The following is a 15,965-nucleotide window of genomic DNA, read 5'->3' as shown; positions in this document are numbered from 1 at the left end:
GACAAAAGGATTAATTTAATGACTTGGGGGTGGGGGTTTAATTAGCTGTGTTAGTTTACCTAAGTGACCACCCAGGGCAATCCAATTAGACTGAAACAAGGTGGTAAGGTTGATTTTGTTTTACGCAGTCTCAGCGGGTTGGAAAAAAAATCCCCTATAACCTGTGGATTGATGGTGTAGCGACCGGTTAACGCCCATTAACAGGTGTTAACAAGGCTGTGAAAAAGTGAGTACAATTGAATTGCCACAGGTGTTAAAGCTACCTCCTTTTTTCACCTACAAAACCTGTCATGGCTAATTGAATTCCTCCCTTAATTGAATCAGGACACCTGTGCTGTATATGTATACGTGGAAAAGCAGGCATGTCCAAATTGTGACCCTCCAGCTGTTGTGAAACTACACATCCCAGCATGTCTTGCCAGTCTTAGCATTCCCTAACAGCAAAACTGCGGCAAGGCATGATGGGACTTGTAGTTTCACAACAGCTGGAGGGCTATAGTTTGCACTTGCTTGCTGTAACCTGTAGTAACCAATTGATGTTTTACATTATTCTACTGCATTTTTTCACCTACAAAACCTGTCATGGCTAATTGAATTCCTCCCTTAATTGAATGCAATGTCGCTCTCTGCATATGGGATGACTCAGATGCCATCTCACTGCATAATCTTGTATCGGCCGCTAACGTACAAAAGCGCCAGTCCCAGACTGGTCGACCATTGAACTTCTGAGTAAGTTTATGCTGTCGCAGACAGAGCGACTCTCCAGCTGTGTCAGCGCAGTCTAGGAGCTGAAATTGGCTGAGGTTATGAGTTCATATCCCAGTCGCAGGCCATCTGTGTGGTGTTTGCATAGTCAGCCCTTTTTGTGGGTTTCCTCTTACAAACCAAAACCAAACCACAGTAAGTAATTGGATTCTTTAAAAAATGAGCACTGATGTTTGCTCTGATTCAGAGGACGGGGCAGTTTAGAATTGGTTGCAAATAGGCGATATTTCGTGGTCTTGGAACGACGGTGCCGGTTTGGATTTAGATGCACGTTGATGGGACACCCAGTGGCCATTTACAGGAAGTAAAGGGGAGTGGCGAGTGGAACACAGGGATATCATCGCCATTTTGGGGGCGTGTCTTCGGATGCAGCGCTTCTGAGTCCAGAATATGAGTTAAGAGGTTCATTCTCTGCAACTATAGGAATGTGACTGAGATATCATTAAACAGTAAATCAGACTTACTGGTGGCAGAACCCGAGGGCCAGGTGCTGTTGTAGGGACTATGGAATAGATGATTGTATAAGGAAGGGAAGGAAAAGGACATGAGGGGAGAGGGTCCTGCTTGCGAGAACTTACATTCTAAAGGGGAGGGGCAGATAGGGGTGACACAGATGTGCATGGATGAGAGACAGCTGGGTTTAATGATGATATGTAAAATGCTTGAGACTGAGATGGGTATCGATCGACCCATATTAATATGCATTGGGTCGACATGGCTTAAGTCGACACATTAAAAATAGGTCGACATGGCTAAGGCCGACAGGGTTGGAAGGTAGACACAAGCATTAGGTTGACATGATTTTTTCATGTTTTTTGTTCCGAATGTGCCCTCCCGTGGCTTGCAGCTTTGGGCACAGTTCCTCGCTACGATCGGCACACTATTCTATTCTCCCTCCACACCCTAGTGGATGGTAGGGCTTGAAACACTGCCTGTCGGCACAAAGGGAAAAAAAAAAGTGAAAAACTCATGTCGACGTTCCAATCCTGTCGGCATTAGCCCCGTCAACCCATTTTATGTGTCGACCTTTAATGGTCAACCCAATGCTTGTCGACTTCATATGGGTAGACCTATACACCGAGACATAAAGGCAACTAGATAGACGATTTTTCATTTTTCCATTGCATCCACAAAAATCCCGTTCCCTGCCTCACATATAGGGCCAGATGTATCAAGCTTCAAAAAGTGATAAAATGGAGAGTGAAAAACAGACAGCCAATCAGCTCCTACCTGTTATTTTTCAAACCCAGCCTGTGACATGGCAGGTTGGAGCTGATTGGCTGGCTATTTATCACTCTTCATTTTATCACTTTTGAAGCTTGATACATCTGGCCCATACTGTATTCTCCTTATCAGAAGTTCCATACAGTCCACACTGTACAGCGCGTGTCACCGTCATTCTCCAGCTCTTACGTGGAGCCGGCCTGGGAACAGCAGCTCAGGCTTGGCCGGGGAGGGCAGTGATGCAAACACACACTGGATCAGACTGGGACGGACTGGTTTTCTGCTCTTGGCAGACGTAACACTAGCACAAATAACAGGATCAGAGGAGACTAATACTGTAACTGGCTGCAGGACAACATTCAGGCTCAGCTGCCAGAGAGCGGCACAATGATACAGTAACCATCCGATAAACCTGTGGATCCTGACCTGCTCAACTGAATAAAACAGGGACAGCACGTAGGCAAACAATGTACTGTACCTCCCAAGCACGGGACTATTTGCGTAGCTGCCCGGGAATAGTATATATGAGTTTTGATACTATAGTTATATGAAGTGGTGTGTATTACTATTATTGATAATTTATAACACTAACACACACACACACACACACAGTAATGGTTAGAATTACTGCTTCACAGCACTGAGGTCATGGGATCGATTCCCACCATGGCTCTAACTGTGTGGAGTCTGTATATTCTCCCCATGCTTGTGTGGGTTTCCTCCGGGTACTCCGGTTTCCTCCCACAATCCAAAAATATACTGGTAGGTTAATTGGCTCCCAACAAATTAACCCTAGAATGTCTGTGTGTGCGTGTACATGTGGTAGGGAATATAGAGTGTAAGCTCCACTGGGGCAGGGACTGGGACTATATACCACCAATTCAGAAATGTTAATATTTCTTTGAAACCCAGTACTATAAAAACCAAGCGTAACCGGTTCACACCCATTAAACTATTTTGAATCACTACAATAAAACCGATTATATGTAGTGGAGCAGGACAGTTGCCGGTTCAGAAACTAATGGGCCCCATACATCAGCAATTAATTGTGACAATCCTGAGATCTGGAGATGATTGGCACAATTAATTTTAGATGTGTGGGCTCCCCCTTTTGGCAATCCCAATCAAAAATTAATAGGGATCGCTTAATCAGATTTTTAAACATGCTTAACAATCTGGTATTATCTGCAGATCTTTTTTATATGTGTGGGCATTCCCAATTCGTCTTCTTCATCTATTTACATTATGAACGGCTGAAATGACAATCGATTGGGCAATTTCCAGATATGAAGATGCAATCTTTAGATGGAAAAATCTGCCGATCACTGAAATAAATCTGTAATGTGTGGGCAAGTCAAATTGATTGTAAAATCCATTTATCTGGCCAAAAAATCCCTGGATCTGGAAATCCATTAATTGTGATTGCTGATGTATGGGGCCCTTATGTCTGCGAAACAAAAGCATCTAAAAGCAATCCAGAGGAATATTGTCCAACTCTAGAAAAGTCATACTGTTCCACCAGCGCTGTGCAGAATGAGCTCACAGTGTGTACTTGCCCTCCGCCAGACGGGGAGAGCAGTTTCCATAGGAATAACTAATGCGCAGATACTGATCTTTCCAACAAAACTGAAGGGAGCTTTGAAATCAGGAAGAAAATTGATCAATTCACAAGATGTAGCAATTTTATGGAAGAGATCCACTGGTTAAAGTGTTCATTTATTATTTGGTGCAACTAGCTGAAAAATAAGTCCTTTTGTTAAAAATTAACATTAGAACGTGTAAATGAAATATCCAGTCCGATTTTGCCCAATAATACCCTGTATTTTAAGGGCTACAAACGATATACTAGCCCCCTATCCTCTAATTCTCCCTTGCAGTATCCTAACCCCTAAACTCTTCTTCTCCACCCTTCACTCCACACCCCCCCCCCCCCCACTCCGCAGTCAGGAAGCAGTTGTATGCATTGCCATTGTGTCTGTCACAAGCACATCCAGATTCTAGTACCGAACAGGGAAACAGAATTTACAGTGGTTCCCAAACCCTAGGGTGCCTCAGTACGCTTGCAGGGGTGCCTTGGGTTGGTGGTCCAGGACCAATTCAAATTATCTAGGGTCAATGTACCAGGCAAAACCAGCACCAATCATGACATATGTGGACAAATAGAAACAAATTCTGTCCCTCACCGTAACACTTGCTTCTGAATTGTTCAATTCCTAGGGGGCCTTGAAAACTTTTTGATGCTCTAGGTCAGTGGTCAGGGCACTCGATCCTCATTACCCCATGCAGTGCATATTTTGCAGGTCTCCTCAGAGAATCACAAGTGAAATAATTAACTCCACCTGCAGACCTTATAAAATGTGTCTGAGTAATTAGTACACCTGTGCACCTGCTGGGTTACCAGCAAAACATGCACTGTGTGGGGTAATGAGGACCGAGTTCCCTGACCACTGCTCTAGGGTGCCATGGTTCAAAGTTTGGGAACCAATGGAATTGTTTAACCTGCAAATTCCCGGGAACCGGGGAGGTCCAGAACCCGCATCGGATCCATTTACATTGCCAAAAATCCTAGGATGATGTGTGTTCAGGTACAAATAACGTAAATTTTTAGGTTAGTATGTGTCACGGAAGACAGATTTCAAACCCATTTGTACCAAGTAGCAACGTCAGCATCCAAAGAGGTCATTAATAGAATGATGGTCGGTATAAATATCCAATCAGAAGGACATACATCTAATTGCTTCTGCCATTGGATGACGACTTTCAATGGTATATAACAATTTTTTTTTTTAAACCAGAGCAGGAAATCCTGGCATCGCATGGGAAAAGCCTAACGACCAGTTGAGAACCATCGGTTTGAGATTACCAAAGTTCCAGCCCATACAAGAATTATGCGATCAACAGAATATTCTCGGGCAGTGATACAGCCTTTTTATAGCCACACAACCTTTAACCCAGGCATGCCCAAAGTCAGGCCCGGGGGCCAATTGCGGCCCGTGCTGTCATTTCAAGTGGCCCTCCAGCTGGAAGCGGGCAGAGCATCAGATGTTGGAAGCACAGCACAGGACACTGAAGGTGGGGCTTCAGCGAGCGCGCCTTTACCTTGCTGTCTGCTGCAGTGAGGAGGTGCCGGCCGCTACAGTCAGATGTGTTTGGCGTCCTACCCCTGCTGCTGCAATCATATATAACCCTACTTCACAATCACAGTGACAGCAGTGTTTGGGGAGGGGGGCAGCAAGGGGGGAAGCTTGCTCCCATAACATGCAGAGTGGAGGAGGGCAGCAGCGGGAGCCCAAGCATCTCCTGTTCTTGCAGTGCCTGCTTTGCCTCTTCTTCCTCTGGCTCACACAAGGGGCTGGGAAACATACAGAGAAGGGAGGGGGCAGAGTGGGGGACATACAGTGAATGGAGGCAGTGATGGCCATTCAGAGAAGGGGGAGCAGGGGCAGACTGGGGGACATACAGTGAATGGGGGCAGAGTGGAGTACATAGTGAATGGGGGTCATACAGTGATTGGGAGTCATACAGTGAAGGAGGGTCAGGCTTGGGGACATACAATGAATGGAGGCACCGATGGACATTAAGAGGACAGGGGCATGCTGTGGGACAGAGTGAATGGTTGCAGAGTGGGGAACATACAGTGAATGGGGGACATGCAGTGAAGGAGGGGCAGGCTGGGGGATATACAGTGAATGGGGGCAGGCTGGGGGAAATACAGTGAAGGGGCAGGCTGGGGGACAGAGTGAATGGGGGCAGAGTGGATGACCATTCTGATGTGATTAATGATTCAAAGACTGTCAGGCTGAATGGTCGGCCCCCACACATTCACACTTCACCAAATCTGGCCCTCGTCGCAAAAAGTTTGGACACCGCTGCTTTAACCATTCTGCTAAACAATCAATATAGCAGCATGCACCAGGCACAGAGGAGTGACCACTGGCCAGCGTACATTAATGACAATGTTAATGGGGTGTATGCTTGCAGTGTTGGATTAGTATAAAAGGGGACTGTGAGCCTTGTTTTTTTGTACATTTATTTATTTACAGTTTCTTCCGCAGCGCTTTACAGAGAATATTTGAACATTCACATCAGTCCCGGCCCCAGTGGAGCTTACAATCTATATCTGTCCCTATAGATTGTAAGCTTGCAGCAGGGCCCTCTTACCTCCAAGTCTGTCTGTTGTATCATGGTCTACAATTGTAAAGCGCAACGGAATCTATAAAAGAAACTGTAAATAAAAAAAATGTTCGCTACCACATGTACACGCTCACACAGACATTCTAGGGTTAATTTGTTGGGAGCCAATTAGCCTACCAGTATATTTTTGGATTGTGTGCATCTCTTTTGACATCAAGAAGAAGTGCACTTCTGCTGAACACCTGTATCCCGTGATACCCCCCAAGCAATTTCTGCAGGCAAAACCGTATTCTTCAAGACTTTTGGAGCAATAAAACATCATGTCTTTAAAGCAGTGATTTTCAACCTTTTTACCTTGCGGCACACTAAATGAGAAAACAAAACGTATTGGCCCCATATATAAAAAAACAATCACACTGGTCCCCACAGGTAACAAAAATAAAATCCATTGGCCGTTTACATGAAAAGAAGAGACCAGTAAACAACATTTGAACTGGTGGTGGCTGTAAACTGGTTTAAGCATCTCTAGATCTGGGGGCACACTTGAGAACAGCTCAAGGCACACTAGTCTGCCACGGATCAGTGGTTGAAAAACACTGCTTTAAAGTGAAGAGAGATTATGGTGCCCATACACTAGTAAGATTTATCTTCAGATCTGTCTGGTTGGAACAAAAACATGGTTATGGATGAGTGACAGTTTGGCAGTTTTCCAGCATTTCCAAGGAAATGGTCAACTGTCATTTGCTCTCATCCATAACCAGGTTTTTGTTCCAACCAGCCAGATCTGAAGATAAATTTGCATGTAAACGAACAACCAGACAGCTCCTGTCATTTTTCACAACCTGTAACATTGCAGTTAGGAGCAGATGGGTTAAGGCTTTACTGCTCTGCACTTTATCAATCTCAAGGCTAAATAAATCTCGGTTAAGGTACAAATAGTCGACAAGGTCAACATAGACAAACAGTCGACACGAGCAAAAGAAAAAAAGGTCTATATGTTTTTTGTTTTTTTTCTGGGTGTCAATTTGTAAATTTCATCACAGGGACCCCTATTAGTGTGCCACTTCCCCTCGCATGGCTCACGTCCCCTCACTTTACCATCCACATGGACTGGGAATGGTAAAGTATATTAAAAAATTTTTTTTATTAAACAAGCATGTTGAAATTTTCATCCATCGCCATATGTACATCAAACTTGTAAAATTTGACCATATGGTGTTGATCTATTGACTGTTTACCTAAACACTACCTATCGAATGTGTGATGAGCTTAAAGCTGCATCAGCCCCAAATTTACATGTATACCCCTTTTCCGATCGCAAATCCCAGGTCGTACCTGGGATTTGTACACAGGTCTATCCCGGGAGCAACCTGGCATTTGCGTTGATTGTCCCCCGCAGCAACCCGGCAATAAGGGTGGTTTATGCCAGAAAGGGGGCGGGGCAGAGTGGTGACCATTTATCAGGGCGGGGGAGGCGGCAGCGTTTAGCGCCGACGCTGCCTCCTTCCCTATGGTGTGAGCAGGACCCCGGTCACTCTGCACAGCAACTCGGGTAAAACCCTTCTTCTTCGGATTGCTGGACCCTGGTAATTCGAAATGGCGCTTTGACACCACACAACGACCAGGGTCGGACCTGGGTTCTTTGTGCGATGTGAAAGGGATATTTGTAACATGTAACATATAGGTGTAATGTATATTTAACAGCCCAGTCTAGAAGCTCTTACTTCACGGCAGACATTATAATTTATGTGCAATGATGGACAGATGAAAGGGTCGCACTATTCTCACAAACATCACAGGCAATATCTACAAAAATAAAGCACTGTAGTTTAGGAGTGGGTCACTGGGAAGGCCATCAAGATAAACTGTAGTCCCACTGTAATAAGTTCAGACTGCCAGTAATTATTTTTGGCCCTGAGCTCATGGGAAAGTTATATGCCTGTAGTAAGTGTGCCACTAAGCCAGTGATAGACAGCCAATAAGAACCGGACAGAACATACCGTCCCCTAGGATACAGCGGGGAGCACAACTTCCCTGCCTGCAATGGCGCCAGCTGCTGCCAAGTAGGAGAAGTTGTACTAGGAGCCACAGTTCTGTAGCATGTTACCCTCTTCATTTCTTACAGGATAGTGAACATATTTCACACCATAGCACTTATATAACACCCAGAATAATTAGCAGTCAGTATTAATCCCTCATCTGTGGGTGTTGGATGCAGGTATTTTCTGGGCCTAGTGATTTACTAGGAAATAGTAGTCAGAGAGGTGCAAAGTCATCTAAAGAGTTTCTGAAATGTTTAAAGAAAGAATTGAAGTCCAGAAGATGGCCCTTATTCAGATCTGAAACAAAATAACTCACCCAAATCTAACTCTCTATACATGTTACATCTGCCCCACCTGCAGTGCACATGGTTTTGCCCATTTTGAGAACAAATTTGTACTGCGATCCGATCTGAATAAGGGCCGATGTCCGAAGTGACACTGGAAAGCTGTGGAGAGGGTTCCACAACGTCTTTATGAGTATTGTCAGTTTCCCCTCAGACCCCACAGAGCTGCTCAGGAGCCATGGCGGGCTATCGGAACTCTCCAGGATATGAGAGCAGCCAAATTCTGTAGCCTCCGATCGACAGGAACTGAATTTGCCATTACTAGCTGCTGACTCCATAAATCACTGTCCGCACTCTGAGCCAATGTTCCAGTGTTGTTTTGGGCAAGCGAGACAAATCCTATTGTCAGTTGCAGTCAGCCTAATGGGACACACACACACACACACACACACACACACACACACACAGAGGATCGCTTAAGCTGGCCATACACTACTACGATCTCCCGCAGCAGTGTATGGCCAGCCGGTTCCCCGTGAGCCACCCAGGACCTCCCTGGAGGCAGGTTCGCATGCGAATCATCGTATGCTGTCATTTACATGTGATGGATTTCATGCGACCCCTGTACGGGACTGCGCATTGGACCTGAGGGAACATCACTCACCCGATTTGGGACGATTTCCTCAGGCGGTTCCATTGGGAACGAGTGAATCAGCCCAAATTGAGGCAGTGTATGTGGGCCACAGTCCACATGGACACAGTTTGAAGTGCAACGCATCGCTCGCGATGCTTCGGGCACACTATTTTATTCTCCCACCATGCCCTAGTGGATGGTAGGGCATGAAATACCGCCTGTCGGCACATGTCGGTTCAAAAAACAGTGAAAAAACCCATGTCGACCTAGTCCATGTCGACCTAATGCTAGTGTCGACCCAATGTTATGTCGACCATTGTTACTGTAGACCTAATGACCGTACCCCCTATACACAATGCGGACCCAGTGATGTCACAGAAGAATATCATGCAGTCTGTACGCACTGTTTGACCAGCAGCACCGCCGTAATATTTAGCTTTACCTGCAGTGCCAGACGTCTAGTGTGTACGGGGATAAAGTCTATTGGGCTCTCAAATTTTGGGCCTGATTTAGGAGTTGCGCTGCTGGTGGTTATCGAATGAGATCAGGAGCAAATCATAAGCTGATCGTACGATCAACTCGTGATCTGTTGAAGCACAAAATCTGCTACCGATCTGATCCCGATCGGTGCCCAGTTAAAGGGGTCATTTTGAAATCCTACCTGCTGTAGGTAGTATCTGAAAAACGACCAAACGAACCGCGCATCCGGATCTGAGTCAGCGTCTAAACTACATGCAAACCCCCCCCCCCCCCCCCCACAAAAATAAATAAATAACATACATTTCAACATCCATGCCTGTTCTAGGAGCAAATAGATTTTCTTTTTGATTTGCTCAAAAATCAGCGCCTGTATGGTCTTAAGATGCCTTGACCATCATTCTAACTGCTGCAATGACAGAGCTGAAATGCAATAACTAATATTCAATTATTGTGTAACAATTAAAAAAACAAGGGTAGAATATTACTGGCACCAGGAAACAGCCAGTGGCGGCAGGTTTCATTCCTATCACTGAAACACATCAGCGATAGGAGTCACACTGTTATGAAAGAAATGCTGAAATACCACTCGGCTTTGCATGCCAACGACACGTAAACACACATATATATATATATATATATATATATATATATATATATATATATATATATATATATATATATATATATATATATATATATATATATATATATATATATATATATATATATATATATATATATATATATATATATATATATATATATGTAGAGGGTCGGTCGGCACTCTGGTTACTGGTCCACTGATGACCGAGGTGCCTTCCAAAAACAATGGATATTTGCTGAATAAAGCAGGCGGCACTCACGGATTTGAAGTCAATAAAATTTGTATTAAAGTCAAAACATCAAAAAAACGTGTCACCCTGTGACACGTTTTTTTGATGTTTTGACTTTAATACAAATTTTATTGACTTCAAATCCGTGAGTGCCGCCTGCTTTATTCAGCAAATATATATATATATATATATAACTGGTATTCGTTCAGTAACATCACCGTACAATACAATCATCGAAACACAGATATTCTTCATTTACTAATAAAAAAAAAAAAAAAAAAGCTCTGGATGTTTTTGTGACATCAAAGAACAAGACCGTGGGGACGTTTCACTTTAAATTCCTGCTCAGATCCTGGAATGAGTTTGTACCATTCTTACAAACAACAAACTTGTCCGGACACCAGAAGACATTAACACTACAGAGATGTCACATGCCAGCCTTTGCCTGCCACTAACTGCCACCTGTCAGCGTAACCGCTCCAGTGTGTGGTCTTGTGACTTTATTATTTTCAAAACAATACATTTGTTCTAATTGGTAAAAGCACTTAACATACAGGAAAGTTACAGTAAAAATGTAAATGGCTGTATTATTAATAATCATAACACAGTACAATAAAAAATCAACTTAAATTTTTTTTTTGACATTTCAAATATCTAAATGAATATTCTTATAGAGTTAAGGTGTGTACACATGAGCTCATGGGGGGGGGGGGGGGGGGGTTGCTAGGGGATCACTGAAATGTGCAGTTTCAACTGGTCCAGACTCCTTACACTTAGAAATGGATTACACTGCAAACTGGCTGACATTGGTTCCAGCAGGATTTCTGCTGTCATCATCATCCTCAGGATCACCCTTTGCCCCCAGCTGCCGGACCAGGAGTGTAATGAGATAGGAATGGAATGACTGAGTGATGTCACTGTGATGTAAGCAGCAGAGGAAGAAGTGGTTGCTGTATATTTATCAGTGCAAGTCTTCCGAGGTGTAATCAGAGCTCGAGAAATACACAACCTATCAGACATATCTGGGCCCCTTTGTGACCACTGGGCCCCAAGCAGGCACCTAGGGTGACTGATGTATAATCTGGCTCTGGGTGTACTAGAACAACAATAGCAGAGTAAACAATCCCCGAGGATGGTCATAGACCAGTGTGACTAGATTGAGAACTTTCCTATTGTAATGCCCATATCTAACTTCTTACCAAGGTGTTTTAGGCTCCGGACCAAGCTTTAATCCTGAAGCTAGAAAAACACATGCACTATAAATGTTCTATTTTTGTTTTGCAATTATTAAATGATGGGTGGCTCTCACGTTAATTCCGTAGATGAATAATAATAATAATAATAATAATAATAATAGTATTTATATAGCGCTCTCTCAAATAGGACTCAAGGCGCTTAACAGATAGAATGAATATAATACAGTACAGGAACAATGAAGTACAGAAAAGCTTTTCATAAACAATACTTAAGGGACTGAAGGAAACGCTTGAGTAAATAGGAAAGTCTTGAGTCTGATTTTGAAGCATTTTAGTGTGTGTGTGGGGGGGGTGTCTCTCGAACTGTGCGGGGAAGTGAGTTCCATAAAGTCGGAGCGGAATGGCTAAAAGCTCGACCCCCAGATGAATTAGGGGAGATCCTAGGAATGAGTAACGTTAATCCAGTACATGAATAACGCATAGTTGGTGCGCGGGAGAACAAATATTGATAATTATCAGGGGGGGCACAGAGGGTGAGGAACGTGCTAAAGATGGATCATGGCCAATTGATGCTTATTTATTGCCATCGGCTGATCTGTTGCGGCTGTAGGAACCACCTACAACCACTGGAAGGCTGCATTTAAATACCCACCCAGTTGCATACCTCCCAACATTTAGTAATGTGCCACAAACCACATCCAATAAGGGAGAGTGGTCCATCGGTCAGTGTCGCCATTGGCTAAGTGCATCCCCAGCCTTGAATTACCTGACACAGGAGTAAATGTATGACGCTTGGAGAAGTGGTGTCTATCCCCATTAAGAACATTATATACAAAGTGAGAATGCTCCAGCCAATCAGCTCCATTATGTAAATTGGCAGTTAGTAACTGGTTAGCTGGAGCATTATCACCTTGCACATAACCGTTGGGGCAGATTTATTAAGCTCGGTGAAGTGATAAAGTGTCTGGTTTTTATCACCGGCCACTCAGCTTTAAACTGTGAAGTTACAGGCTTGGTTTGAAAAATGACAGGTAGGAGCTGATTGGCCGGTGATAAAAAAAACACTTCACCAAGCTTAATAAATCTACCCACGTTCTTTATGGAGCTAGATACCAATTCTCCAAGCTTCATACATTTACCCCTGAATACTGTCCCGGTCACCCCCACATAGTCCATGGATGCTGCCAGGTTGTGGACTAAGCCAACGCAAATGCAAGATATCTAAACTGCTTTCAAATAAAGTGAACTTGTGGAGGAAAAATCATTATTAATGTTGCTAGGCCTAAAAAGGTGGAGCTGTTGCCCATGACAACCAATCTGATTGGTTGCTATGGGCAAGCTTAAGTAAATGTACCTCTTGGAGTCAGCTACAACGGGGACAAGTTAAGGTAACAATCTGAGGGGATGTGCGTTTTCCCCATATCTACGTGGGTGCGCTTATGTTATATTTACAATGTATTGGTAGGACATATTCAGATGTACCCGTTTATAGTTCTTGCACATAACCAATGATATATAGAGGAGTAATAAGAGGATTGCCCAACCTAACATATTTGAAATTCCATAGAATTCCAAAGAGTGCAGCAGCCAATCATCCCCTGCATTCCTATAGCCGGAACCAGTGCTTCCGATCTGCCCGTTTGCTCTTCTCCAAGTGTCATTGTGACGTTCCCCACCACCTGGGTGTCCGTCAGAAGAGCTGACCAATCAGTTACCTAGTCAGAACTCTCGCATGCTGATTCACAAAGCCAGCAAGGAACACAGGAGGTAGTTATGAATGGTTATAGACAGTGTGTCCTGGCTGTGGGTCATGTTGTGGACATATCATCAGCCCTAAGGCACATGTAGTTCCTTGTTCTGGAAATTCACTTTTGCCCAGTTAAAATCAGAATAATAATAATAATAATAATAATAATAAAACTTGTAATAACAGATTGGGGCAGTAGGACAGATTAAGGCAACCTGGCGTAGTGGAACTACAAGTCTCAGTCACAATGGACTAATGGCCCATACACACTAGGCGATTCTGAGCAGAACACCGCCCAATGTATGGCCCGGTGATGAAGCATTGAGCGCTGATGCTTTACCAGCAGATGAGCGATGGGGTGGACGGCTTTCCATAGAGTCCTGCTAAGGAAAACCACCCGCCCCTGGAAAAACCGCTTAGATGGACAAAAAAAAAAAAAAATGCATGCACCTTAAAAGGTCCCTATCCATTATGGCAACTTCTCCAAGGGGAAAAGTCCCAGCCGATCCCTCTTGAGCTGCAATATGCAGCTGGCTACAGAACACGGGGCTGAAGTTGGCTTCTTATTCGGCCAGCTTCTTATTCAGAACATTCACTTTTGCAAGGGTTAATAAGTCTTGGGCCACAAATTTGACACCTGAAATCAACAGAGGGGGCAGCACTTACATATGACCCCAGTGCATTTTGCCTGACCCAATGCTGGTTTGGGCATGAAAATATGTGCCCACATTGCCCATGTATTTAATGCCCCAATCAACGTTGGGCCAGGCAAAATACACTTGGGACATAGGTAAGTGACACCCCTCTGTTGACTTCAGGTGTCAATTTTGAGGCCCAAGATTTATTAACCCTTGCAAAACTGCAGTTTATTCAAAATTATAAAATGTTGCATGTGCCCACTTTGCTCGCGTTTTTCATGCTCAAATTAATTTGGGGCCAGGCAAAATACACTTGGATCACATGTAAGTGGCCCCACTTTGATTTTAGGTGTCAAATTTGTGGCCCAAGAATCATTAACCCTTGCAAAAGTGAGTGTTCTGAATTAAAAGCTGGAGCGTGAATAAGAAGTGAATTAGAAGCAGGCCGAATAAGAAGCCAACTTCAGCCTCGTCTACAGAACAGAGTAGGAACTTGGGGTCAGCAATCTAGGACTTGCTAGTTCTTGTGGAACTACAAAACTTTTGCCATGTCTGCCCCTGTGTTCCCAGAGATAGTCCCTAACGAAAGTAAGCTTCTACGAGCACGGTCCTCATCCCTTTGTCATTTGTACATAACTATGCTATCTGCTCACTGTAATCGTCTGTGTAATTAATATACTGTCTAGGCGTGGAATGTACTAAAAGGAAAACATGGCCAAAACATCCATTTGGCTGCATTTCCCTTATAGACGAAGCTCCATAATGCGATACATTCCGGAGTCTGGTCCTGGTGAGTAATGCTATCTCTATGTGATGTTACCTAATTGAGGCCTTTGGGCTTCGCTTTGCATTTTCCCCTGAGAGGGATCCCATCAGATCCCTCCCTTCACCCCTGCACAGTCGCTGTATCACATTGAGCATATGCAGAGGCTCCCAGGTCATAAACACTAAAATAATAATAATAATATCATCACAAATAACAATCAGTTGCTCTGAAGTGCCATAGCTGGTAGCAAGGCATGCTGACACTTGTAGTTCCACAAGATGTAAAACTTTTTTAACTCGTCCTGCCTTGTTGCAATCCTTGCATGCATGAACCCTGAGTGACATATTACAGTGCATTGTTCCTCACCTCTGGTGCTGTGGTCCTGCTGGTGGCTGGGTGCTGGGTCCTGCAGGAGGGTGCCAGGGCTGGTGGTAGGTCCTCTGCCAGCTGCGATGATGCACATGTTGCCTTTCTCGGGTAGATAGCGGGCACCAGCTGAGATGTGGCTGCACAGAGGCTCTATCTCAGGGTAGAAAACATTCTCTCTTGGTATAGGAGCCTGCTGATTTCTCATACCGACCTACTCACACCTCTGGGACAAAGTTCTACCTCTGGCCTGGAACACTGGGGTCCAATAGTTCAGGTGATGATGGCAGATTGTCTCCCAGCCTGCAGAGGGACAGAGCAATCCAGTCCTCTGACTCATTCCCTGGCTATAGTTACTAGTGATCCCCCTTCTTGCAGGGCAGCTTCGGCCAGGCAGCAGAGCGATGCAGGGAAGCTACGTGCAAAACTGTCTGTGAGGCGTCGCAGGGACTGGGGAACTTTAATGAGGAAGGGGGCGGGGATATGCAAATGACACGGAATCCTCTCAAACTCGTGAGTCAGAGAGGCTGGGATTTAGCGCGGGTGCGGGGCGGGGATATGCAGATGAGACGGAATCCTTTTATTCTCGTGAGCCAGAGAGGGGAGGGAGTTAGCGCGGGTGCGAGGCGGGGATATGCAGATGAACCAGGGAATCTCTGTGGGCTGATGAGAGACGTCTGGGGCGGGGACATGCAAACGAGGATGGAATTAGAGACATTTGGGGGGTGTAGATATGCATATGAGGCGGTATCCAAGGCGTGGCGTCATAGTGACTGGAAATAATTTATTGCCGGGGCGGGGATATGGAAATATACAGGGAAACGCCTCCTCTAGCGTTACGTTGTGATCTGCGGTG

General features: G+C 44.5%; 1 protein-coding gene across 1 annotated transcript in view; it reads right to left on the bottom strand.

Annotated features, from left to right (window-relative positions):
* Positions 1-15,576, bottom strand: part of RANBP3L (RAN binding protein 3 like) — a 45,274-nt gene extending 29,698 nt beyond the window's left edge. The window contains exon 1 of the mRNA XM_083154720.1: positions 15,110-15,576. Coding sequence (XP_083010846.1) covers positions 15,110-15,317 — 208 coding nt within the window. The 5' untranslated portion in view covers positions 15,318-15,576. The remainder of the gene's footprint in view (positions 1-15,109) is intronic.
* Between the last annotated feature and the right edge of the window lie 389 nt (positions 15,577-15,965).

Source organism: Crinia signifera, chromosome 1, assembly GCF_055691185.1.
Source record: "Crinia signifera chromosome 1, ASM5569118v1, whole genome shotgun sequence".
Classification (NCBI taxonomy): Eukaryota; Metazoa; Chordata; class Amphibia; order Anura; family Myobatrachidae; genus Crinia; species Crinia signifera.
This window is presented reverse-complemented; position numbering and strand designations above follow the sequence as displayed.